Here is a 25826-nt window from a genome sequence, read left to right on the forward strand (position 1 = left end):
CCCAAGACTACTTATTAATTACTAAAGTTTCTTCTTAAGTAATGCTCTTTTAGTGTTTTTTTTAAAACCATATATATCATTTTGTTGTGTAATATGATTTGGGAGTGAACTCCATTCTTGCATTGCTCTGTATATTGCTGTACTTTGACCTGATTTGGTTTTGGATCTTGGTAAAGTAAAATAACCTGCAGCAGCAGCATGCCTTGTGGAATAATTGTGTGTATCTGTACTAAAGGATATTTTTTTGTAAAAAATAAATAAATGGAGTCTTTGTTGTTATAACCTTCTTAATGAAAACCATCAATGAATACAGCAATCTATTTGTCATTTCAAACCAAGGGTCTAAGGGTGTACTATGGCAAGGCAAGGCTAGGCAAGTTTATTTATATAGCACATTTCATACACAAAGGCAATTCAAAGTGCTTTACATATATAAAAGCAGGATAAAAGAGCAGCAAGTGCATAAGATAAAAACGAATAAAAGAATATAAAAGTATGAGTTAAAAGAAAAAAAATTAAAAGGATAATAAAAACAATCAAAAGACAGTAAAGTGCAGCATTTGATCAAGGTTCAGAGCCAGAGAGCATTGACAGTAACACATAAAGACGATAACATCTAAATATACAGTATATTAGTCCTTATTGTTGTGTTTGCACATTAACTTGAATTTTCGAGCTTTACGATGGGCACTTGAAGGCAGCACTCATCACTCTGGTGGCTCTGTCGCCATAGCAACGTGTACCAAACAGACCTTGGAGACACAGACCTACTACTGTTGTTGCTATCTTCATGATCAATATTTACAATATTTAACAGTTTCTGTCAATAACTTTTAACATATATACTTATAACATACATACTTAATATGGAAGAAGTTGATAAGGATCCAGGAGAGACGACTGAAGCCTCTGTGTTATCTGACAATCAAGAGGCTAGGAACAGGTAAGTTGTTAATAGTACTGATAATAGCCTAATAATAATAATAATAATAACATATTTTAGATAATAAAATCCAGAGATTGCAGTTTGTATCTGTGTTTTATGGTACTTGCAACTGCTGACTGTAATTTCACCTTCAGGGTCTCCACACAGGAGGTTGAAGCAGGACCCAGTATGGAGGTCCATGAGGAGTTCAAGGAGGAGAGCCAGCCTAAAGAGGAGGAAGAGGAGGAGGAGGAGGAGGAGGGAAGTGAAAAGGTTGGTTTAGTTTCCAAACCCTTCTGTGTCTTTGTCCTATCTACAGTAATTTCAATGTATTAATCAAAAGTCACCATTTTTCATTATTACAAATTCATTGTGTTCCCCCAGAACAGTGGTTATATATCTGGAATAATTTATCTCAAGTTTTCATTTTAGTTCGCCCGTTAAAGGGACTGTTTGTAAGAATCAGAAATATGATTCTTAACAGTGACACCTGTGGCCGTTACGTCAACGAAAGACAGCGTTGGGCTCGTGCTTGTGCTCGCTCTACATAGACATGAACGAGCATCGCTCAAAATAGTGAGGCGACACACATCAGCTAAAACCACAATATCACTCTATATTTCACCTGCTTGGCAGTAATGTTAGCTGACCAGACGAAGGTCTCTCCATGAATCCCTGCTGATCCTAGTGTTGGCTTTTCCTGCTTCAGCCTCCCAACCGCGGCCGGAGGGAACAGGGGAGACACCGGAGTTTGGTCGGAGACGATACCGTCACTTCACAAGACACGGGAAACCTCTGTTGGTCTGGAGGAGCTGCAGCAGTTATTTCTGCACAAACGTCCACTGTCCATTCACTAGATATTCTCAGAGCTATTAACTCTTCTGCAGTGTGTAGTGTGCACGCATGAACGTGAGGTAGAGCGAGCTGAGTGAAGGCAAGCAGGCAGAGGAGCAGAGGAGCAGAGTACAGCAGAGCCTCCGGCCCTGGAGACCAAAGCTACGGTCTCCCCCGCGTCCTCCGATCGTGGCCAATACTGTTTTGCAAGACGGGCTTCACTACAAATAACTTTGGTGCTTCCGTGTAGTTTGTGTTGGAGTCTTTTCTGACAGCGTAGCCACACGCGAGCGTGCATGGGACACCGACCCGGATTGATTTATACGTGTAAGAAGTTACAAACAGTCCCTTTAATTTGACATTACAAGAAGGTTATGTCAAGTCACACAAAGCTACAAAAATGTCATGGATAATTCAATAAAGTTAAAGCATCCAAAACACAAGCTTACACGTCCAATACATACTTTGACCTTTTGTTTTAATGTGAAAGTGCCTTGGGTTTTTTAATGTTTTCCCAAACAATTTTGCCTGATAATAACACTGGTTGTCTGTTCTTTAAACCAAACAATATTTGCCTTTATTCCAGCTCTTACTTGAGAAGAAGTTTGTAAATCAGTCTAGACTTTAATGCAATAAACATAGGGTTGTTTATGACATAACACCATACTTTCCATGAACACCAAAAATGGGCTTCAGGTGATAATAATTATATATCATTTAAAATAGCTACTGTTTTTATTAGGATTATTATAGTGAGCTACAATTTTACTTGAGTGCCATTTACTGACATGTACTCAGAAAGAAACTGTCCTCTTTTATTTTAGTTAGTCCCTCCCCAGAATATGATCGACCTGCAGAGAGATTTGACGACATTAGTGACCAACATCCAAACTGCAGCTGACGCTAAAGAGTCGATGCGAAGGACAGAGCTGGAGGAAGCTCGCAGAATTAGGTAATTTACCACTAGCTTACCTTTGTCCTAAACCAAAACCCCTACCACATAGATTACATACTTTTAAAAAACTATTTTACTTTCTACATCCTCCACACCATCTTTACCCTTTTGTCTTTCTTCCCTCCTGTTTGCCACCATGTTTGTCTTTCTTGGGCCAGATTGGGGCGGCTGCAGAATGATTTAAAATCCAGCCAGGAAATATTTGAGGAGATCACCACAGGGTGGTCCGTAGCTCAGCTGAAGGCGATCCCTCAGGAGCTCCAGGAGGCCCTGAACAACCAGCAGCAGTTATGTGCTGCTCTCATAGACGACAAGAAAAAACTCATAAATGACCTGCAACAGGTAAATCTATCTATCTATCTATCTATCTATCTATCTATCTATCTATCTATCTATCTATCTATCTATCTATCTATCTATCTATCTATCCATCCATGGTGTTGTCTGAACAGGAGCTGAAAGCTGGAGATGATCGCTATGTGAAGGACTTGAGGAAGCACGCAGAGGAGCTGGACCTGATGATGGAGAGGATGGAGGACCAGATCAAAACCCTGACTAAGGCCTACAGGGAGGAGCTAGCCCAGATGGAGGTAGGACCCAGATGGAGGTCAAGAAGCAGCTTTAAACAATTTGTAGTGAAATGTCTCAAGAACTATCGGATGGATTGCCATGAAATGTGGTGCAAATATTCATTTCCCCCTCAGGATGAATTGTAATGACTTTGGTGATCCTCTGACCTTCCAGCTAACATTATCATCAGGTCAAAATTTAAATTTGCTTTGGTTTATGACCTGCAAAACTCATCAGCCTCAGCTGTGCTCTGTGTTTAGACCGTCAGCATGCTAACACGCAGGTTCCAGATGGTGAGCATGGTAAACATTATACCCGCTTAACATCAGCTTGTTAGCAGTATCATTGTGAGTATGTTATCATGCTAAAGTCAGCAGTTATCTCAAAGCACCACTGAGCTGCTACCATGGTTGTAGACTCTTGCTTATGCCATTGTTGTAATTCCCACTAATGGTTGCACTTGTGTTGTTGGTAGAGAGTTTATCAGCAGGAAATGGAAATCTTACTTACGAGAGACGAGACTGAGTGGGAACAACAAATGAAGGAACTTTGGGACAAAGAGGTCAGGAAAATTTAAATAAACAACACACACAGTCACACATGCAGACTTGATTCATATCTTATATCTTACGTATATCAACGCTGTATCTAATGATATCTAATCTATTTCTAGTTGGAGAGGCTGGTGCTTAGGAAGAAGAAAGTGGAGGAGTGTGAAGTGACAGTTCACAATATGATGTTGCAGACTGCTGACGAGTTGGGCCTCCTCCAGTCAGAACAGAAAACAAAGTCACAGGTTTGCACAAATATCAAGATGCACCCCAATAGCTTAACCTTTGACTGAAGCTTTTGTGCTATGAGCTTTAGTGCTCCTGATGAACCCAGCATTTTCCTTGTGTGTTAATCTAAATTGGAATCAGCCTCGGACACCAGTAACATAGTAGATAGTGGTAGTGTTTTTGATTACGTTGCCAAGAATAAAACGTTTCAGATGTTTCCACCATTTGACAAACGTAAGCCGAGTGTTGAGAGGCCCTAAATCCCACTCTTGCCTCTGCAGGCTCTGGAGAGAGAGCTCCAACAGATAAAAGCCGGCAACATGATCACAAAGCTAAAACTAATAAAGCAAAAGGATGAAATAGCAGGACACACCTTCAACCTGGCCAATATGAAGAGCAGGATCTACAGGTAGTACAGATTTACACACACACACACACACACACACACACACACACACACACACACACACACACACACACACACACACACACACACACACATTGTTATATTTAACTCACTCTCTGTTTCTTGGGCTGGCTTTGTGTTTCAGTCTGCAGACAGAGATGAAAGACCTAAACGATAAGTATTACAGTCATAGGAAACAGTTTATAAAGAAGAGACAGTATTATTCTAAGGAGTACGAACGCAACATCCAGCAGTATGATCGCATACAGAAGAAAATCAAGTGAGTCATCATTTTAATAAGTCAGTTTAAAGTAACACGGACGTACTGTACGACTGAATCTTTTCCCTACACCTCCAACCCTCCTTCACTTCACGCAGGCGCTTTGCAGTCACTGATGCCAGGAAATTTGAGGACATGTGGCTAATGCTTGAAGCAGAGGTGAAGCAACTAGTGGAGAGGGTTTTGGTCACCGACTCGCTGATCTGCAATCACCTTGGTTTAGCCTGGCAACGACCTCATATGGAGTTCATGGAGGTCTCTGGTCCCGTCCAGCCTCAGAAACAGGCTTCAAGGCCCCACCGCCCGGCTGTCTCTCAGCTGTTTCACACCGGGCAGGCTTCACAGTGTAGTCAGAGGATGATGGACCTCTCAGTCGGGCCTAGGCTGGAGACCGACACTGAGAGCACAGACATGGAAATGTACAAGGAAGGGACAGCGGTGCAGAGTGAGAGCGGTGCTGAGGTGGAGGAAGGGAAGCCGTCGACGGAGACACTGAATAAAGTGTTGGAGCTGCTGTGTGATGACACGGTGAGACACAACTTCATTATTAATGTTTATTACACGAAGAGATGTTTGTACAGAAGAGGACAAGAAGTTGACCATTTTTTGACAATCATCTCTATATCATAACAAACAGTGTCTGTTTGTCTGTATAATTCATTATATTAAAGGAATAGTTTGACATTTTAGGAGATATACTTTTCCTGAGAGTTAGATAAAGATAAGATAAAAAGATTAATACCACTCTCATGTCTGTCCATTAAACAGGCTGTATTTGAAACCGCCTACTACATACTAGATACATGCTGTGTGAGCATGACTGGCCAGCTGGCAAGCGAGCTACGCCCTCAGGCGATTGTGAAGCTTTTCAACTCGAAAAAAGCAGATGATCACGGGTTCCAGTTCATTTTATAATAGACATTTGTGTTGGGATATCTAAACAAACCATCCGTCAACTGGGAAATAAAAGCCTCTCGTCTATGAGACTGGTCTCTTGAGAGAGCTCGAGCCAGCTAATAGCGGTCTGTGAGCGTGGTACCTGGCGAGGCAGCGACCCAGGCAGACGTTAGCTTGCTGTTACGGCAGTTTGTGGAGCTTCTAAACTCGGAAAACGGTGGAGCAAATGTTCGATTCGCCATCAATTTTCGTAAAACTGCCAATATTCGAAATCTACACAGTTGATTTCTCCCCTCACCACTATTGTTGTGACCATAGACTGTGCCGTTCCAGCGCTTTGCATTGTGGGATACAGTAGGCGAGGTAGACAGGTCCGATGCATGCTGAAGATTTTTTCCAAATCAGTATGACAAGTATTTCTGGCATACTGTAGTTTTTGCTTCTGTTTGCATACTACATGCTACATTTTGGCCAAATCAGTACGTACAACTAATACAGTATGCGGTTTCGGACACAGCCGTCTCTTCTGATCAGAATTATGACAAGACACCAAGAAGTAATTTCTCTCAACCAAGAAATAGTCTTGCACATAACCCCCATAACACAACATGCTGTTTTTAAACTGTGATTTGCGTACGGATAAAGATGTAATGTGTTGATTTTTGAGCTTTACGGGTGCTGGTTGGCGGGTTTTGTTACCTTTGGACCAGTCCTTATGCTAAGCTAAGCTAAGCTAACCTGATGCTGGCTGTAGCTTCATATTTACCATTGTGGTATTTCCTAAAATGTTGAACTATTAAAACAACATATATGAATGTTAAAACAGGTTTTGGTTTCTCTAATCGTTCTGTTGAATCATCCATGACCATATGTGATAAACATCTTCAACCAAAAGTTTCCCTTCCTTCTATCTCAGGGCTTCCTGATAGAAGATAAACTCCTGAACCTGCTGATTCCTCTGGAGAAGGAAGAACAGACCGTCGTGAAGCTGGGCTCTCTGCTTTGTGTGAGTTCATGTAGTGTAATGCGTCATCGTGTTGTTGGACTGTATGGAGCAAATACTGAACAACCAGACACTTTGTTTTCTCTTCCAGTCTTTTGGCATTGAAGAAGAGGATGTGCCCAAGTTGGCTGGTTTCTTACTAAAGTACAACCATCAGCAGAGGGAGCAGACAGAGGTGAGGAGGAGCAGTGGATAGATGCTTGTGCAAAATATGGCCTTGAGTCTTAGACATACAAGATGATTGACAATTAGTCAATTTGAGCGTTTTGTCTGTCTGCAGGATGTGTGTGTTGAGTCGGGTGAATCCAGTAGCAAGGCAGAGAAACAGGAGACCAAGTCTACGATTCATCTGACCTCTGAACTCATCAATCCTAACCATATTTTGCCTGCTCTAAAAGGTTTCCTCGAGCAGCACATGAGGTCCAGGTAAGGCCACATTTACATGCATTTAAATATCTATGAGCATTGGATTACTCTCCATCATGTAGTGTATCTCCATGCCAACAGAGGATATAATATGGTTGTTAATTGGACTGAAATTATGATACAATAGTCATTCTCTATGAATATGTGATGCTAATGTGTTCTTGGTGCTTTCTAAGGGAGAGCTCAGCCCGCCAACATCAGAGTAGTTTTCATGTAGAAGCCCGGGATACTTCAGAGGATGCAGCCTACTGGGAGAGTATGGGCAATATAATCTCTGACGACAAAATGAAACTCTGGGACTCAGCAGAGAACACACTAAAGCATTACCAGTGAGTAACAACCACACACACACTCACACACACAAAGCAAACATCCATCTGTACTCAAATGTTTTATGTTTCCAGTGCGGTCCTGACAGACATCTCTGAGCTCGTCCCCGAGACTGAGAGTCTGAAGCAGCAGAACGCAGAACTGCGGATGCTACTGCAACAGTCGCTCAACTCAAGAGTATGTGTGTGTTTGTCTTCATGTATCAGATATCTGTATCAATTAGGGCTGCAACTAACGATTATTTTCATTGTCGATTAATCTGTCTATTGTTTTCTCGATTAATAGATCAGTTGTTTGGTCTATAAATTGTCAGAAACTGGTGAAAAATGTCGATTAGTGTTTCCCAAAGCTCAAGATAACGTCCTCAAATGTCTTGTTTTGTCCACAATTCAAAGATATTCAGTTTACTGACATAGTTTAAGAAGCTGGAATCAGAGAATTTAGACTTTTTTCTTTTTTAAAAGATTACTCAAACCTTTAATCGATTATCGATTAGTTACCGTTTAATTTAATAGTTGGTAACTAATCGATTAATTGTTGCAGCTCTATGAGGTTGAAGATTGAGTAACTTCCCTAACAATAATATAGAAACAAGTAAAAACAGTAAGCTGTAAAGTAAGGTGCATAATATAATAGAGTAATGTAGTATTTTCTTTAATTATACAAATGTATTTTATAAGCTGAAATGATTGAATTATCAACAGAAAATTAACAAATTTAACAAATATTTCTGACCGTTTAAAATATTTTTGAAAGTAAAAATGCTATGAATTTGCTGATGTGAAAATGTTCTGCTTTTCTTTGTCACATTTGAGTAGCAAATTGAATACCTCTAGTTTTTCTCCGGGCAAAACAAGCAGGTGTAGAAACCTGCGATGTACATTTGTCACTATTCTCTTGGATTTTATAGACCATAATATTAACCAATTAATCAAATTGGCAGATTAAACAAGATAATACTTGTTAGTGGAAACCCTAGTGTATTCAAATAATACAATCTATAAATCAAATAGGGCAGAAATGAATGTGCTTCTTCTTTAAGATCATCCATCTGACAGCTTTGATTCTCTGACAGGTCAGCACAGAGCTGGAGAGGCCGTAATCCAAACTGGGGCAGTGTGTGGAATCATCAATCAGTATGTGTAAAAGGATTTAAATTCATTGTAAAATAAACCATCCATTAATGTAGTTGGTGTAGTTGCAGTTTTTATTTTTACAGTCTCAGAAGAAACACATAGGTAGAACAATTAACTGCAACATTAGTAAGACACAACATGAGGCATACAAAGTGTTTACAAAACAGTACAATACAGTGGATTTATCCAGCAGCGTTGAAGAGCTTGTGGCTGAGCTCTGAGGGGAAAGAGTAGAAGAGCAGAGCCAGGAAGAGCAGACTCAGCACAGCAGCTAGTATCACCACACAGTGCAGCCTGTAGTGCCTCCACGTCAGGATACACATCGTCCTCAGCGGGCTCAGCAGCCACGACATGCTGGTAGAGGGACGGCTGCACGGAGAGATTCAGAGATCAAACAGCAATCATCCTCATCCATTATTTACTTGCAAAGATCTGAAGAATATATCACTGGGGTGGAGATCACGAATTCACTCTCGTTACTGTAACAACATTGTTTTTTGTGCAGTAAAAAATAATACATTTTATTTTTATTTAAGCAGTTTTTATCACAAGTTTAAAGGGTTGTTGGAGTACTGGTGTTGTTCACAGCCCTTTTGTAGAGGATACATTGATGCATTATGGCAGGGGAGCACAGGTAAAGTGAACATATAAAACAAAATATAATTTCAATCTCACTTCACAAGTTGTCCAGTTGCTATCTTTGGTTAACAGCACTAGCATTGATGACAGAACGTAACTCCAGAGTAGCCGAGTAGGGTATTAAATGTAAGCTATTGAAACGAAGCTGGTGTATGATTAAAATATAATGTATGCATTTTATGTCACATTCAGGGGCCGTTTTTTAAAAAAAAACCATATTATGTATTTTGCATTTATTTTACATTTAAAAATGCGTCAAAAAAATGTATGAAAAAAAGTCATACTATAGTATGTCGAAAAATTTCATGAAAAAAAAGTCATGTCAAAAATCCTTTTTAAAAAAAACTCATATTATACTGTAGTATGTCGATAAATTTCATGAAAAAAATGTCATAGTATAGTTTATTGAAAAATGTATGAAAAAAACATTATAGTATGGTATGTCAAAAAAATTGTGAAAAAACGTCATTGAACGTCATATGTTGAATTTTTTTTTTAAAAGTCATATAGTATGTCGAAAAATCGTATGAAAAAATTGTCATAGTATAGTGTGTCGAAAATTCTGTTAAAAGAAAAGTAATATAGTATGTCAAAAAATGTCATGAAAAGAAAGTCATTATGTAGAAAAATGTTATGAAAAAAACATCATAGTATAGTTTGTCGAAAAATTTCATGAAAGAAAGTCATAGTATAGTATGTCAAAGATGTATGAAAAAAACATCATAGTATATTATGTCAAAAAATTCCATAAAAAAAGTCAAAGTATAGTATGTTGAAATATTTTATGAAAAAAACATCACAGTATATTATGTCGAAAAATTAAAAAAGTCATAGTATAGTATGTCAAAAAAATTCCATGGAAAAAAGTCTAAGTATATGTCGAAAGATTTCAAGAAAAAAAATCATAGTATAGTATGTAAAAAAAAAATGTGTGAAAAAAACGTCATAGTATAGTTTATTGAAAAATTTATGAAAAAAACATTATAATATGGTGTCAATTTTTTTTTTGAAAAAAACGTCATACTATAGTATGTTGAATTTTTTTTTTTAAAAGTCATATAGTATGTCGAAAAATGTTATGAAAAAAACGTCACAGTATAGTTTGTGGAAAAAAAGTGATAATATAGTATGTCGAAAAATTTCATGAAAAAAAGTCATAGTATAGTATGTCAAAAATTTCATGAAAAAAGTCATAGTATAGTATATTGAAAAATTTATGAAAAAAACATCATAATATGGTATGTCAGAAAAATTTGTGGAAAAAAAGTGATATTATAGTATGTTGAAAAATTTAATTAAAAAAAGTCATAGTATAGTTTATTGAAAAATTTATGAAAAAAACATTATAATATGGTGTCAATTTTTTTTTTGAAAAAAACGTCATACTATAGTATGTTGAATTTTTTTTTTAAAAGTCATATAGTATGTCGAAAAATGTTATGAAAAAAACGTCACAGTATAGTTTGTGGAAAAAAAGTGATAATATAGTATGTCAAAAATTTCATGAAAAAAAGTCATAGTATAGTATATTGAAAAATTTATGAAAAAAACATCATAATATGGTATGTCAGAAAAAATTGTGAAAAAAACGTTATAGTATAGTATGTCGGAAAATTTTATGAAAAAAACGTCATAGTATAGTTTGTGGAAAACTTCCATGAAAAAAGTCATACTATAGTATGTCGAAAAATTTCATGAAAAAAAAGTCTTAGTATAGTATGTCGAAAACTTAAAAAAAAAAGTCATATTATAGTATGTTGAAAAATCTTATGAAAAAATTGTCTTAGTATAGTATGTCGAAAATTCTGTTAAAAAAAAGTAATATTATAGTATGTTGAAAAATTTCATTTAAAGTAAGTCATAGTATAGTATGTCGAAAAATTTTATGAAAAAAAGGTCATAGTATAGTTAGTGGAAAAATAAAAAAAAAGTCATAGTATATTATGTCGAAAAATTTCATGAAAAAGTCATAATATAGTATGTCAAAAAATTCCATGAAAAAAAGTCATAGTATAATATGTCGAAAAATTTCATGAAAAGAAAGTCATAGTATAGTTTGTGGAAAAATTTGAATAAAACTTCGTAGTATAGAGAGTTCGCAAAACTGTGCTCGTTTTTTTGGTTGAATCATTTTTAAAATCTAGTGTACTCTTGCTAGTTTCTAAAGATTACCGACCCTACCTTTAACAATCTCAAACATGTTGTCCATGGAATTCAGTTTATTTCAAATTTCCAAAAGAGACAGAAAATAAATATTACACACATTTCACCAGATATATAAACACAAATGAGGTCAAGCGCAGGCAAATTTGAAAGGGAGTAAGGGGCACTGCAAACAACGCCATAGTTTAGAGAATCAACTCTAGACCCCCTTTCCCCACTCCACTCAAGTGCACTTTAGTCATGTTCCCATGAAATCATCTTTACATTATCTGTAATGTTAAAGACAGCAGGGTTGGTGATTTGGAGAGACAGTCATGCCAACACACACGACCTCTGTGGTCAGTTATCACAATGATGCATGCATATTGACAATATAAGTCTACATTTTAGTAGAAAAACAGTAATAAACTTGGAAGTATTTGTTGCTTTTGAAGACGTTTCAAACAGACTTAATCAAATGATATGTGCAAATAATTTGTTTTATTCTCCTATTCTCTTTTTTAATAATTATTTGCAAATACTTTTTGACCCAAGTCTGCCTTGGTTGCTTTGATCCAAGAGATTAAATATTTTAAAATTGCAGTTGAACTTAACCCTGTAGAATGCTTATTAATTTATTTTGAAGTCATCTTGTTCTTTGTCTCATTGGATTTCATTAGGAAAATAGACATCTTTCTTTTTGTTTCTTCATTATTATTCGCGAAGTGTGCAAAGACTGCAAGAGCTATAATAGTTTAAAAAAAAAAAAAAATGGTAACACTTTGTTTTCATCCCCCCTACTCAGCATTTATAAGCAGTATATAAACATTGAATAACGTAGGTAAAAGCATCTATAAGTGTTTATTAATGTATTCGTCAACAACTATAACTCTTCCTGTGTGCATCCATACGTAGAGGCTGGTGTATAAACAGATAATAAATGATAATGTAGTAAAACACAGTTGTAATAATATAAAATATGTCTACACAGGAGAAGTTATAACTGTTGACAAATACTGAGCATTGTGTTATAGAGTAAACCATTTATTAAATATTTATATAGTGCTTATAAATGCTAAAAAAAGGGGGTTAGAGCAGAGTGTTGTCAAACATATTGCTCATTTGTTCCCTATTAGGTTAACAGCAGACATCGCAGCAGTAATGGGAGATCTTACAGCATCACTTGAAATGAATATCCATGCAATCGTCTGACCACTAACCCAGCACTCCGATTTAACTTCATACATAAATTAAAAGTTGTATAAACAGATAAAGAAACATTCATTGTCATGTAACATTGCTTGAAAAGAAGAAGAAGACGTGTATCAGGGGGTTAGACTTTGTGGCAAATGATTGCTTTTTAGTCAGTTCAAGGATGGAGTCCAGATACTGAGCATCAGATTTGTTAGGCCGGCTGCAGATTGGATAGAGGATTAGTGTTTCTCATGACTTGCGGGGGAAAAAAAGTCATTTTGCGTGGTTTGTGCCTCTCTCTGCAGAGCAAAGGTGGAAGGTGGCGAGCAGTTTGTGACAATCAGAACGGATTAGAGAGGAGAAAAATAATGCAATCGTACTTCCCAAAGCGCTTCCTCCTTCCTGTGCCTCCCTTCCTGTGGGTGAGTCTCCTTCTGGTGTGCGTCCACAAGCCAGCATCTACACTCAGCGTCTCCCCCCTTCATCCATCCATCTATCTATCTATCCGGCTGGCCACCCCCCCTCCCTGTCCTCCCAGCAGCCCTCTCAAGCCCCAAGCAGCTTCTTGACAAGGTAGCCCGGCATGCTGTAGAGGAAGAGGCCCAGCATTATGAGCAGCAGCAGGGCCACCACGATCTTGATGATCAGCCACTTGTAGCGGTTGCACACCAGGTAGCGGATGGCTTTCAGCGGGCTCAGGAACCATAGGAAGGTGGTGTCTGGGCGGCTGTTAGAGGGATGGATGGAGGTTTTAGGAAGAGGAGATTTGGTGAGGAAAGCATGCAGGTGGGTGGAGGAGTGAGGTAATGAAGGGTGAGTGTTGGGGGAGAGAGAAATGGGATGGAACATGGGAGGATTAAGAGAGAGAGAGAGAGATAGCTGGCATTAGTGGTTAGTGAGCTGTGTTGCATTTATGAGAGTTATTTTTCACTGCAGCATGCTCACATATCTATCAATATAATAATCTACTTGCCAGCAGTGTGAACCCGGAAATGTTGAGTAACCCAAAGTGTAATGTTAGAAATGTACTGTACGAGTCCCCGGCATTTAGAAACTGACGGATGACTTGGAATATGTTGGACAATTAGCATAATCACCTATATGGACGATATTGTAGTGGTTTATGGGGCTATTGAGGATGCTGGATCCATTTATGACATTTTCAAAATTCTAAATAGCCGTTTAAGGGAACAGTGTGTAACATTCATGGGGATCTATTGGCTCTGATCATTTTGAGTATACTTCCACAACTCACATGTTCTACTTGTCATTCACTCCCTTGTCTTCTTTCACTTTTTAGGATATTATTTAGCCATAGTCATATTATTCTAGTTTGGTATGGAACTTGCCTTTGTTACCTCCAATACCCAATTGTGAGTCACCTCAGAGTGTAATGGTTGTAAATTACAACATAGATGTTGTGCATCTTTTGGATAATTGTGTTCAAAAATATCCTACAATTAATAACTGAGTTGAAGTTAATTCAATTATTTAAAATACCTAAGTAATCAAAATCAGTCCAACAGGAGTTGAAATATGACCACTTTTGGTTTGAACGGTCATTTAGAATTATTGAAAATGTCAGAAATGGATTCAGCATCCTCAATAACCCCCAAAACCACAACAATATTGTCCAAATCGACCAAGCAGTTGCTAAAATATTGTCCACATGGGTGATTATGCTAATTATGCAAGTTATCCAGCATATACAAGTTAACATCTGGCAGTTTCTAAATGCTGGGGACCCATAATGTAAATTTCATAACATAAAACTTTGAGGTACTCAACCGGGTTCACAATAGGGCTCTATACGTTGGCGAATAGACTATATACAATATAATGCGTCAGAGGAGCACGAGATCACATCACAGAGTAAAAGCTCCAAACACGGATATTTCTACAGTTACAGTTAAAGTTTTAGAGAATAAAACTTGCCTCACAGCTCACAATATTTTATATATCTGGATGCCAATGAAAACCAAACAAACATAGCTTCCTCTTGTCAGCTTAAGTCTGTCATCCAATGTAATTCAAGTATTGTTATATTATAAATACACAGTATTTTTACACACGACCAACTCTGTAATCATGATCGTCAACGCTCGCAAGTTAACATGTGACTCTTTCCCACCTCTACCATCCATCCTATATGATATAGCTGCCTGGCTCTCCTATGCCTATAAACGTCCCTGCGTGTTTCCATACCAAACAGTTGGTCACATATAAGATGTGTAATGGCACTTGGTGGCAAAAGACACTGGTTTGCACACAAGGTTGAGAGACAAGATACAGCACAAAAGAGTCTATTCTATAGCTGAGACAACAGAGCAGAGATCAAAAGAAAACAGTGAGTTTTGGCAGGACAGGAGAGGAGCTGCTACAGGTAGGACAGGAGAATCCAGGAAGCAAAGGGGTTAAAATAGAGAAGCAGAGACAGCGAGGAGGGGGCGGAGGCTACCGGCGCGTCAGGCCCCCAGCATCTTCTTAACCAGGTAGCCAGGGAGTGAGTAGAGGAAGAGGCCCAGCATGAGCAGCAGCAGCATCAGACCCAGGACCTTGAGGATCAGCCAGCGGTAGTTGTGCCAGATGAAGTAACGAATGGACTTCAGAGGGCTCAGAAACCACATAAGACTGGTGTCCGGGCGACTTTGCGGAAGGAGGTAGAGAGAAGGAGGAAAGAAGGAATGCAGATGGAGGCAAAAATGTGGAGAAAGGGTAAGGAGAAAGGGGGAGTCACAAGCACAAAGGAGGGGAGGGGAGAGACAGAGGGAGACAGTTGAAGAGATGGTAGGAGGAGAAACGAGTGCGAAAGTGTAACAGTGGCCTTTTAACAGTGCAAGAAGCAGTGCTAGGGTCAAACCAGACCAAATCACATCTTTATTTAATATAAAGTCCTGATTGATGGTGATTTGTAACATTTGATTCACTGCTTTTTGCGCTGTAGAGGAGATTTAAGGGACAGTCATGTCTGCGCCACACAATCATCCTCAAATGTTATTAGTGAAACAAGTGAGTGTGTTTGTGAGAGTTAGATTCTACATATATTCTGAATGAATCTTACTTTGGTTTCTCCAGAGGATCAGGCTCATTTCGTCCCAGGCCTACAGGACTTTTCTCCGCCTCCTCTGCCATCACCAGATGAAGCTCAGCTTCTACCTTACCCTGCAACGACAACATGATACATGTGACATATCAAAATTAGTCAATTAGCTAAATGCCTTGAGTATATTAATACTCTAGATCTAGTTCTCTGTTCTGTCTGTATAGATTAATACAGTGGTTTCCAATCTTCTTTGGACCCCTCAGATTTATCTTGGGACCCTGGGGGTTCCTGATGCTCAGGTTGGGAAACCACTGGTTTAATGAACATACAGTGTTTTCTTGGAAAGGTTTAGATAGATAGCTTTGTATCTGCTTTGTTAAGTCTTACGTCTAAGATACAGAACTATTTTTTGCATAGTTGTCAATGCGGAAAATTTGATTGTGATTTTTCACAGTCTCCTACCGCATTTTCGCATCAGACTGGAGAGAAACGGATTTTATACAGTTGTATTTATTTCAGCTTTTACTCCGTTGAGGGTGGATTTCTAACCGCTGTTTTGAAATGATGATTTCACATGTGGTGCCAAACTGTTGTGCTCAGTATTTCACGACTGACTCACCGTTAGCTCCATCTCATCATTTTCATCGCGGGCCACAAACGGCCACCAGCCCTTGACCCTCTTTTGTTTGAAGATGGAAATGGTGGGCAGCTCGTGCTCATTTCGGATCATGTCAAGCGAACACTGCTTGGCCGTCTTGGCGCCACGAGGGAACCGGTTTAGGTCGAGCTCAATCGCACCTGGGAGTGGTGATAGATAAAGACAATATCGATGGTGATACTTTTTTTTTTTTGCTTTTTTTTCCAGATGAAAAGTTCTGCACATCAGTCCTCCTCACCCAGGAAGTCATCAGCAGAGAAGTGGTCGGCGTCCCAGACCTGCATCGTGAGGCGAGGAGGGATCTTATATTCAGTCTCATCCCAGGAGAACATGGACTCTTTCTTAGAGATGACGATCTTCTCTTCAGCCATGAGGTAATCGAAGGGGTAGACGAAGCGCCAGTTAAAGTTGCCCTCACCGGTCAGGGAGTGATAGTGCACATCTGTGTCCTGCTTGTCCTCCTGCTGCCCTTTCAGCCATCTGTGGAAAGAACCAGAGAGATCAGAGTTAGGATGACCTTTAAGATCATGATTTGGAGGAGTGGATAGATTTTATGGTTTGATTTTGTCAGCCATGCACTTCTAAGGTCTAACTAGTAGGAAATTGCAAATGTCTGTCAGTTACTGGATATTAATTTGATTGATTTAAACAAAAGCATAGGACACGTTAACTGTACCAGTCTGCCAACAAGAGAGATGATGCTAATAGGTTAAAATCAAAACACATAATGTGGCTCCCCAAAAGCAAATCAGACTAATATATGTTTGTGTGTGAGAGATAATGTCAAAAATGTTGAATTATCCACAAAAATCTGATTTGATGTTGGAGCTTCACACTATTTTCAAAGCCATGCACACACAAAACTCGCAAAAAATGCCACTAGTGAAATTTATCTGAATTTTTCCTTAAAGAAACTTTCATCTTTTAGTGTCTGGATGCAGACAGCAGAGGATCAAAGGCTATGAGGTCAATCTGTGCCGACTGGAGCTCTTTCATTACCAGTAGAGCGAGACTGGCTTCATTAGTGAGGAGGGAAGCTGCAGGAGGGAAGCTGCACTCTCAGTTCTCAGAAGGCAGCACTAAAAACATGAGAAAGTAAGCTGATCGTCAGCCTAAAACATCTCGTAAATAGTGAAAGGGGGAGGGAATGTGCTACGATTTGGGAACTGGGATGCACTGGCATACATTAGGCTGGGGTTCAGATGAAAAAGCATTGGGTTTTTGCTTGGCTGCAAAGGACACCAGGTCACTAAAACATGCCTGATTTCATGTGACCCAACAACTGAAACATAACCACTGTATCGCAACAGTGGATCCATCTGAAACAACCCCATCCTCCTCTCTTTACTGTCAATGCAGACAGTTGGCTAAGCCACTAACTCTACAGCACTGAATCAATACTTTTACCATCCTCCAAAGTATTTAGGGTTGTTTGAGGATGGCACCTTGTTTGTTACAGTGCAATCCTGAGGTGACACATCCACGGGTGACACCGAGTCAGCTGAGGGAAAAGTGAGCTTGGTTAAGAGATGCAGGAGTGAGGAGGCTCCGCAAAACACTGACATTAATAACTTTAAGGAGTAAAATATAAAAGAGACCTTTTTCACTGCAGATATTTTACAAGTAACAAGAAAAAGTACAATTATGTTATTATTATTATTAACAAGTCAAAATGTGTGCCATGAAAAAGGTCCAGTATTGGGATCAGTCTGCAACATGACAATGTTATCAAAACATTAGAGCTCTGTCATACCGCCATGCATATTCTTTATTTATATACATGCAAGAGGCTCCAAATACCTTAAAATTAAAATTACAAATATCTTGAAAGTCTTCATTTAGAGTAATTTCAAGTAAAATCTACAATACAGGACCAAACCACAAAACATTTAGCCCTACATTTTAAAAGCCCTGCAAACATAAAAGTTTGCTCTTGACTTAGTGGAATAGTAGTTTGACAAAAAATAAAATAAAATGGTAATTTAATAAAATAGTAATTTAACTACATAAAAAAAAGAGAACAGTAGCTAGACAAAAAATAAAATAAAATGGTAGGTTAACTAAATAAAAGTAAATGGTAGTTTAGCAAAAGAAAATAGAAGTTTGACAAAAAAGAAGAAAATAGTAGTTAATAAAATAAAAGTAAATGTTAGTTTGACAAAATAAATAGAAAAATGGTAGTTTAACAAAATAAAAACAATTGTAATTTGACAAAATTAAAGTTTATCTAAATAGAAGAAATGGAAGTTTGACAAAAAAGGAAATAGTGGTTTAATAAAATAAAATAAAATATTAATTTGACAAAAAAATAAAATAAAATAGTAGTTTAACTAAATAAAAGAAATGGAAGCTCGACAAAAAAGAGAACAGTAGTTTGACAAAAAAACTAACAAAATGGTAATTTAACTAAATAAAAGAAAATGAGATGTTCAAAAATATCCATTCCTCTGAGCCTAAGAGATTTCTGTTGTTTCCAAGAACAAACTTTCAATCTAAGCATATCTGTGGATTGTTTTGGCATAAATATGACTATAATTATGATTCTGATTGTACTCAACAAGTTGTTTATGTGGTTTGATCCTGACTGAACTCATTTTTCATTTGGCAATAGTTTTCAGCGTGCTATTTGGGGAGTTTGATACAAGCGAGGTTACGTGCTGGATGGAGGGTTGAGACGGGAAGTGGGAAAGGGGAAAAAGAAATGCCTCCAGGGCTTCAGGGAGAAGGAAGGGAGGTAGTTGTACGAGCCATGCGATGGATTCGTGTGTTTACCCCCTGACATAGATGTCAGACATCTTCTCTCCTGTCATGAAAGCATCGTCCTCTAGAATTACGTCATCAGTGTTCCAAATAACAACACGAAGCTCAAAGCTAGACAGCAGCAGAGCATTGACCGGAGGAGAGAGAGAGGACGACAGACAGGAGACACACCACAAACACAAACGACACAAAAACGCACACAGAAAAAAAAATGGAAACAAAACAAAAATAATGGTTAACTGCAAAAAAAAAAATCCACACACAGCTCACACCCACGGGACGAGGCTTGGATGCCGCGTCCCGCTGTACCTACCCCCTGACAAATATGTCACTGGACTTTTCCCCAGTGAAGTAATCATCGTCCTCCAGTATTACTTCGTCTGTATTCCAAATAATCACCCTGAGCTCATATCTGGTAAGGGGGGGAGGAAGGAACACACAGTTGGACTAATATTTGACAGTAAATGGAGAGCTAACTAGTCAAGCAGACTCACCATAACTTAAGCTGGGGATAAAACTACGTATTCTGTTGGAAAAACTGAAGAACTTTAGACACTTTGAATGCAATTAACAAATATCTTTCCCACTAAATCTGCATTGAATTCACAGTTTTCATAATCAGAAAACGTTTGTGTTTGTCTTATCTGTTCCAGCCCAGGCCTACCTCTTTGGTTTCCGTGGTGACGTGTCAAGCGCAGGTCCAGGAGCAGGCATGTCCATAGGAAACATATCCACCCACATCTCAATACGGCCCTGTGAACGCACAGAGAGGTACAGTTTAACTATAATTTCAATCTGTTTCATGACTACAGACAAGTGTGGCTCATTCCTACCTGTTCGATGCCGGGTTTGTCGGGGTTCAGCAGGGGTCTGGTCTCCACGTGTTCGGGGACGAGCTTACAGCCCACCCTCGGGATCTCCTCCCAGTGGTTCAGCACCGTCAGAGCCAAATGCTCCTCAGTCTGCTTCTTCAGACCTGAGATAGACACAAACAAAAGGGAAAGCGAAACACTTGAATCGGAACTACAGTATGTGCTACATGCTATTTTTGAGGAAGCTGAATTACAATATATGTAAAGTAATAATTTATCATGCAGCATCAACGCAATTAGAACAAAGCTACTTGCTAGATTTGAAGAAAAAAGGTTGAAAGATATATTGTTAAAACCAAAACTACAAACATATATTCAAATCAAGCACAATTATGGCACTGAATCTTATGTTATAGCAAACTTATCAAGGATTCAAAGATCTGTAGTTGATATCAGGAATCGTTCCTCTGACCCTCTAAGTTGGCAGATTTAAAAACATCCAGGAGGACAACTGGTGTTAATTACGCAAATTAGGAGAAGATGAAAATTATTTTTTTTATTGTCCCTACTAAGATAAGTTAAGAAGAAGTGTCTGTTCAAAATCCAATGTTTTGCTGCACTGATGAGGACAGAATGGCTAATTAATTTGAATGCTTATAAGTTGGCTACCTTTGTTGCTCAAGCTTGGAAAAAAACATCAGGATGGTTTATTTGTTTAGTATTATTTGTAATTGATGTAGCTACTCTGGTTTCTGTCTCTTTTTTTTAGTACAAAATGCAACCATACCATTTTCATCCTCGATGTCTGTAGGTCCCATGAAGAGTCGATTGGCCACCTTGACTTTTCCTCCCGGCCCATAATGAGGTCCATCGATCTTGCCGTCTTTACAGAGCTTCGTCAGGATCTGACTGGGCTTCATTGGGTCCCGCCAAATATTGTATCCATGGCTGACATCAATAGATAACAAAGAGGTAATTGAACTTTATGAAGACTTTAGATATGTGAGTCATTCAGAAAATTATAATTCATATAGAATACTAAATTCGGTGAAATTCAGGACAAAATATGGGATTTTGAGATTCCTACACAATATAATGTGAGTGACTATAACATTATTGTTATTATTATTATTTATAAATGACAAAATACACTATATTTACAGTCAGGCAGGTGCTGGGTTTCATATGGTGACACTGTAACTAAACCAATAGCTAAAACGTGTAAAGGATAAAACACATGGATGCTCACACAGAGTAGTTGGATGAAATACCGCAGGTGGCTCTGTATTTGCTGTAGAAACGATTCTCCAAGTCGATCTTTGTCTCTCCGATCAGGTCATCGGTGCCGACCAGGTCCCAGTCGTACACCGACACCGATAGCATGGACTCCATGGGGAACGTGGCCTCAATGTCAAAGGATCTGAGCACGGACGAAGTGGAGGATAAACAGAATAAGTTGAGATGAAGAACAGAGTTAAAGCTTTAAAAGACTTTTCTCCTGCTCTACCAACATACAGTATGACAACAAACTGAAACTAAATGAAAAACAGCTTTTTCTCAACTTACTTGCCAAATACAGGATTGAGCTGTTTGGAGATGTAGTTCTCTTTGTCTTTGACCTCTGACTTGCCCAGCTTGATGACAACGTATGGATCAGCCTTCCCGTTGATATCAGCAGGGTGAAGATCTGTAGCCTGAGGTAGAGGAAAACAAAACACAATAAAATCAGAGAAATCCATGTTAGTTTCTCTTTCTCATGATGTGTGAGTTTTTTAACTGCCGTATAGATTAAAATGACAAGGAGGTCACTCACCCTGACCACATAGACACGGACAAGGACGTTGATTGGATCGTTATGTGGGATGCTCTGGAACATGCCCATATTAGGATCGAATCCTGCCTCTCTGGTGATCTCCTCAGACAGAGGTAGCTTGTACATACATAAGGATCCCTGTGCCACAGAAAAAAAGCAACAGGTTTAAAAAAAACAAGCGTATTTCTGCTCTATGACTGATGTTCTGTCAGCTAGTGTAGGCCAGGACGTACTTGTTTTTACTCAGTGTTTTCCCACCTTGAATCTGCCAACAATCCTGTCGTCATCCAGAGCGTGTTCGTCGTCATCCCCAGCTTTTCCTCTGTACAAGTTGAAAGTGTGCAGCCAGTCTTCAAAGTTGCCGTACTCGCTCTCCAGCTCCTTGTTGTACACCTGCACAGGTCAACACACATTAACTGCTTGTATCTGCATGTATATTATTGTGCGCTGGTGTGAATACGTGAATGACAAACTCACCATCAGCTCGTCCACTTTCGCTTTAACCGGTCGTTTATCAGAGCCGTCTGCAGCCTGACCTTTCTTCTTGTCCTTGGAGCTCTTCTTCTCTTTGCTCTTCTCTTTTGTCTTGGAGCCTTTCAGAAGAAGGTCATCGGGTTTGATATCTGATTAGAGGGGTGAGTGGAAGTGGAGGTGCACAAAGTACGGTTGGATGAAGAGGGGTGGCAGGGTTGCACACGACACGCGTCGTTCAACATGAAAGCTGACAGACGTGTTCATCAGAGGAGTACGTTTCTCTGAACTCATGTTGTAGACTTCAAACGTTCTTGTATGCTAGAAAAGCACTCCAAGAACTGAAAACATCACAATGTTTAATTAATCTGTCTTAAAGAGTAACTTAACTCCACCTGAAAATCCTGTTTTTGGTGACTTCCAGTGATTTAACTTCTCACCTTGCTGCAGTGATGTACAGGTGTACCCCGGGACCCCGTGGCATCACAGTTGGATGTGGTTACAGGTGCAAAAAAGTACAGTTATGACCATGCCCAACGAAACCCATAACCCATACTAAGTGAGGACAGCAAAACCCTGCTTTTCAGCCTGGTGTTACGTTACTCTTGTTGTTACTCTGTTGTTGCTACTGTTGTTGTACAACATGTTGAAAAGTAATTTATATAAACAATTTATTTAAAAGTATTACTATGTATAGTATATTAATGCATGTTAATAAATGAATTAAAATAAATGATTATCGCATTCATTTTGAGATTGGTCACTGGGGTTCATGGGAAATGTAGTTTAAATTGAACAACTATGTCACAAACACCATCTTCTCAATTGTTTACGGTTTATATCAAAGTTTGTTGCTGAGTTTGACATTTTTTTATTATTATGCTACATCTAACATCTTTAAATAAGTTTTATGCTGCATGGATTGCAGTCAAACAGCAAATAATTTAAGTAATTATGTAAGTAAGCATGTTGTTGTAAATGTAGGTTAATTCAGTGAGTCTGTATCAGCCAGCTTTCATGTGTACTGCAAAGCTGGGAGGTCTGATGTAGGAAATGGTCATGAATATGATAATGTTCGACTCAAGTTCAAAGCATGGATGAAGGATGAATCCATGAGAGCAAAGAGACGAAGAGCAGGAGGCACATAATGATGCTTCTGCGTGCTTTATGCTAGAACTCACATCTCCGACAAAAGCTGTGTCCTAAATCAATCCCTCCTTCACTCATTTACTACTCCAGAGTCCCTTTATAATAATATAATTTAATTACTCTATAGTGAGTAAGTAAATAGAGTAAATTGAGATTTCAGACTTTTATGAGTCATTCATTTTGCATCATCACTGACAGCTGTGATTTTTGCATCTATAAAATGTGACATATTGCATTGTGGGATTGTTAACAGAAAGTATGCCGAATCTCTTAGCATGTTTTTAGTATTTAAAAATATGTCAAAATAAAGTATAGTCAAAGCAGACAGCATGCAGACTAAGTACGGTTGATTTTTCAGTGTGCTGTTGATGGACACTATTCTCCCACAATGCAATGCACAAAGGAAATGGGGGAACATCTCACAGCTAGTAACATTTTTAAAATAAAAAACTGACGTCTCACATCGTATCATTTCCTGTTAGTATAAAAACGTTATATAAGTATGTTGATATTTTTGTATACTAATGGCTAAAACAGTATACTATGATGATTAGTATGTCGCAAGGTTATAATAGTTTTTATTTTATTTTAGATTTCACTACTACAAATAAATTAACAACTGAGAATTATTCTTTAAACAATCCTGAACAATCTAAGTGAAAATAGTCAGGAATATGTCTCCAGTTGCATAATCCAAATTTAAAATCCAATATTGGTGACATATCCCTTTAAAAGAAATCAAAGCTGCGGACCTTTAGGCACACTGGCAGGCAGCCTGGCTGATTTGGTGGAGTTCAATACCTGCTGACTCTGCAGCGATCTCCAGGTCCTCTCTCTCCTCCGCCTCTGCCTGAGCCGCCTCCTGGGCTCGGAGGGTCTGGAAAACCAGCCAAGAACATGTTGTCAGTCTTATAGGACTTCCCTTGTGAGGGCAATTACAAAAACAATGTGTACTGTAGATGTTAATAGGCTAGAATAGACAAACCTCCTTCAGTGTCTCTATTGAAGCAAAATATTTGGACCACCAGTCCAGCACTCTCTCATCTGTCTCATCCTCTTCCTCCACTCCTCCCTTCTTTTTCTTCTTCTTCTTCTTTTTCTCTTTGTCGTTCTCCTCCTCGGTCTGTTGAAACAGCTCAGATACTTAATCCCAGTAGCTGTATTTTTATTCACAATGAGGCACCAGTTTCTATAAGAACGGTTACTTACCATGTCAACTTTTACAACAGCATCAGACGTCTATGACAGGAAGCGTTACATAAAACAACACAGGGGTTAATACACACAATGGATGATGCAGGTGGGAGAGGCACATGTACAGACTAGGCAGGTTAAAAGGACCGGACATAAAGCAGTGCTACTATTTACATGTATAAACACACACATTGTACAATAGAAATTAGAAGGCAATGCTCTGCAGTGCATGAACTCAAAGAAAAGCTTACAGCGTCCAACTTGACAACCGTGTCCATCTTTCGGACCGATGACTCTGCGTCCATGTTGACGATCATGTCACCTGCGGGGCGAGAGAGGGTGCGGGAGGAAAGGCTGGGTGAGGAGCGAGGATGGGAGCCGCCGTTGGCAAGGACCAGGTAGCCATTCATTAGCTTAGCTGGAGTGAGGCCGAAGGGCAAAGACAGCAGGTGGAGAGGCAGGACAGGACAGTCAAGGACATGCGAGAGAGGAAAACAGATGGAGAGAGGACAGGAGGCAGGAAAACATTGGTCAGGGCAGAAAGCAAGCAGAGAAATCAAAGTTAATAAAGAATGAACTTTCATTCTTTAGTGACCAGAGAATCAGAAGTATTTAAATGTAATTCTTAAAGTTTGTTTTAACCTCTCTTGATGTGCAATATCCTGTTATCATCTCAACTTTCCAGGAGCCATGTCCAACTGGCATTTTGGAAAGGTTAAAACAAAGTCTAAAAATGATTCACAAACATTGTTTCACTCATGTTTGGAGAGGACCTACAGGTATTTTTCAAGAAATAAAGGGAACCCAAAACTGACGAAGAAGTGAACAAAAGAATGTCCTCTACATGTTTCAAATTAATTTGCTATTCATTGCTGTTTATAATTTGAAATATTTGAAGAGTATAATGTCTGTCTGAGTGTAAAATGAATAAATTAAATGCTAATCAGTAAGATGAAGTGTCTTTTTTTTTGGATTGTCACTGTAAAGATATACCATCCTATAATGGTAAAGTATTCCACAACTCGAGTTTATAAAATAAAATAAAATAAAATGAATAAATAGGGCTGTCAATCGATTAAAATATTATCATGATTAATAGCATGATTGTCCCTGGTTAATTACTCGTGGGTACCCATAGAACCCATTTTCATTCACATATCTTGTATGTAGTATGACATGGTTGGTACCAATTGATCATTAGGTTTTCTAGTTTCATATGATACCAGTATCTTCACTCTAGCTCTAAAACTGAAGTTACTCAAATTTCTGAAAAAGCTAACATTTTAAAGTTGCTAGTTTTTCGAACCTGCCAGTAGAAACACAAGGCTTCTCAAAATGCCACAGTTAACAGGCCCCTCATTAACTATTGAATATGTTTGTTTTCCCAAAACAACAGCAGGAGAAAGGAGG

The 25826-nt window shown here is 38.6% G+C and overlaps 2 protein-coding genes across 10 annotated transcripts in view; one reads left to right on the forward strand and one right to left on the reverse strand.

Annotated features, from left to right (window-relative positions):
• Window positions 1–866: 866 nt before the first annotated feature.
• drc1 (dynein regulatory complex subunit 1 homolog (Chlamydomonas)) lies at window positions 867–8591 on the forward strand. Its single transcript, XM_074616050.1, has 16 exons — window positions 867–943; window positions 1081–1198; window positions 2584–2711; window positions 2873–3056; window positions 3167–3304; window positions 3760–3846; window positions 3958–4080; window positions 4345–4472; window positions 4615–4749; window positions 4848–5277; window positions 6563–6652; window positions 6741–6824; window positions 6930–7075; window positions 7252–7404; window positions 7480–7582; window positions 8481–8591. The coding sequence occupies exons 1-16, from the start codon at window positions 867–869 to the stop codon at window positions 8505–8507; spliced, it is 2151 nt and encodes a 716-aa protein (XP_074472151.1). The 3' UTR covers window positions 8508–8591.
• Window positions 8592–12081: 3490 nt separating this feature from the next.
• otofa (otoferlin a) overlaps window positions 12082–25826 on the reverse strand; it is a 90979-nt gene continuing 77234 nt past the window's right edge. For 2 of the 9 annotated variants that reach the window (XM_074615732.1, XM_074615728.1), the window contains 18 exons: window positions 24668–24834; window positions 24432–24461; window positions 24208–24345; window positions 24024–24099; window positions 22080–22225; window positions 21861–21995; window positions 21603–21740; window positions 21356–21483; window positions 21039–21209; window positions 20577–20737; window positions 19811–19953; window positions 19642–19730; window positions 19291–19389; window positions 16456–16697; window positions 16179–16357; window positions 15578–15678; window positions 14975–15162; window positions 13102–13243 (listed from right to left, as the gene is read on the reverse strand). In XM_074615732.1, coding sequence (XP_074471833.1) covers window positions 14982–15162; window positions 15578–15678; window positions 16179–16357; window positions 16456–16697; window positions 19291–19389; window positions 19642–19730; window positions 19811–19953; window positions 20577–20737; window positions 21039–21209; window positions 21356–21483; window positions 21603–21740; window positions 21861–21995; window positions 22080–22225; window positions 24024–24099; window positions 24208–24345; window positions 24432–24461; window positions 24668–24834 — 2324 coding nt within the window. In that variant the 3' untranslated portion in view covers window positions 13102–13243; window positions 14975–14981. Of the gene's footprint in view, window positions 13244–14974; window positions 15163–15577; window positions 15679–16178; window positions 16358–16455; window positions 16698–18989; window positions 19089–19290; window positions 19390–19641; window positions 19731–19810; window positions 19954–20576; window positions 20738–21038; window positions 21210–21355; window positions 21484–21602; window positions 21741–21860; window positions 21996–22079; window positions 22226–24023; window positions 24100–24207; window positions 24346–24431; window positions 24462–24667; window positions 24835–25826 lie in introns of all 9 variants that reach the window. The other 7 variants (XM_074615731.1, XM_074615726.1, XM_074615733.1 and 4 more) reach the window with 5 other exon arrangements.

Source organism: Sebastes fasciatus, chromosome 18, assembly GCF_043250625.1.
Source record: "Sebastes fasciatus isolate fSebFas1 chromosome 18, fSebFas1.pri, whole genome shotgun sequence".
Classification (NCBI taxonomy): Eukaryota; Metazoa; Chordata; class Actinopteri; order Perciformes; family Sebastidae; genus Sebastes; species Sebastes fasciatus.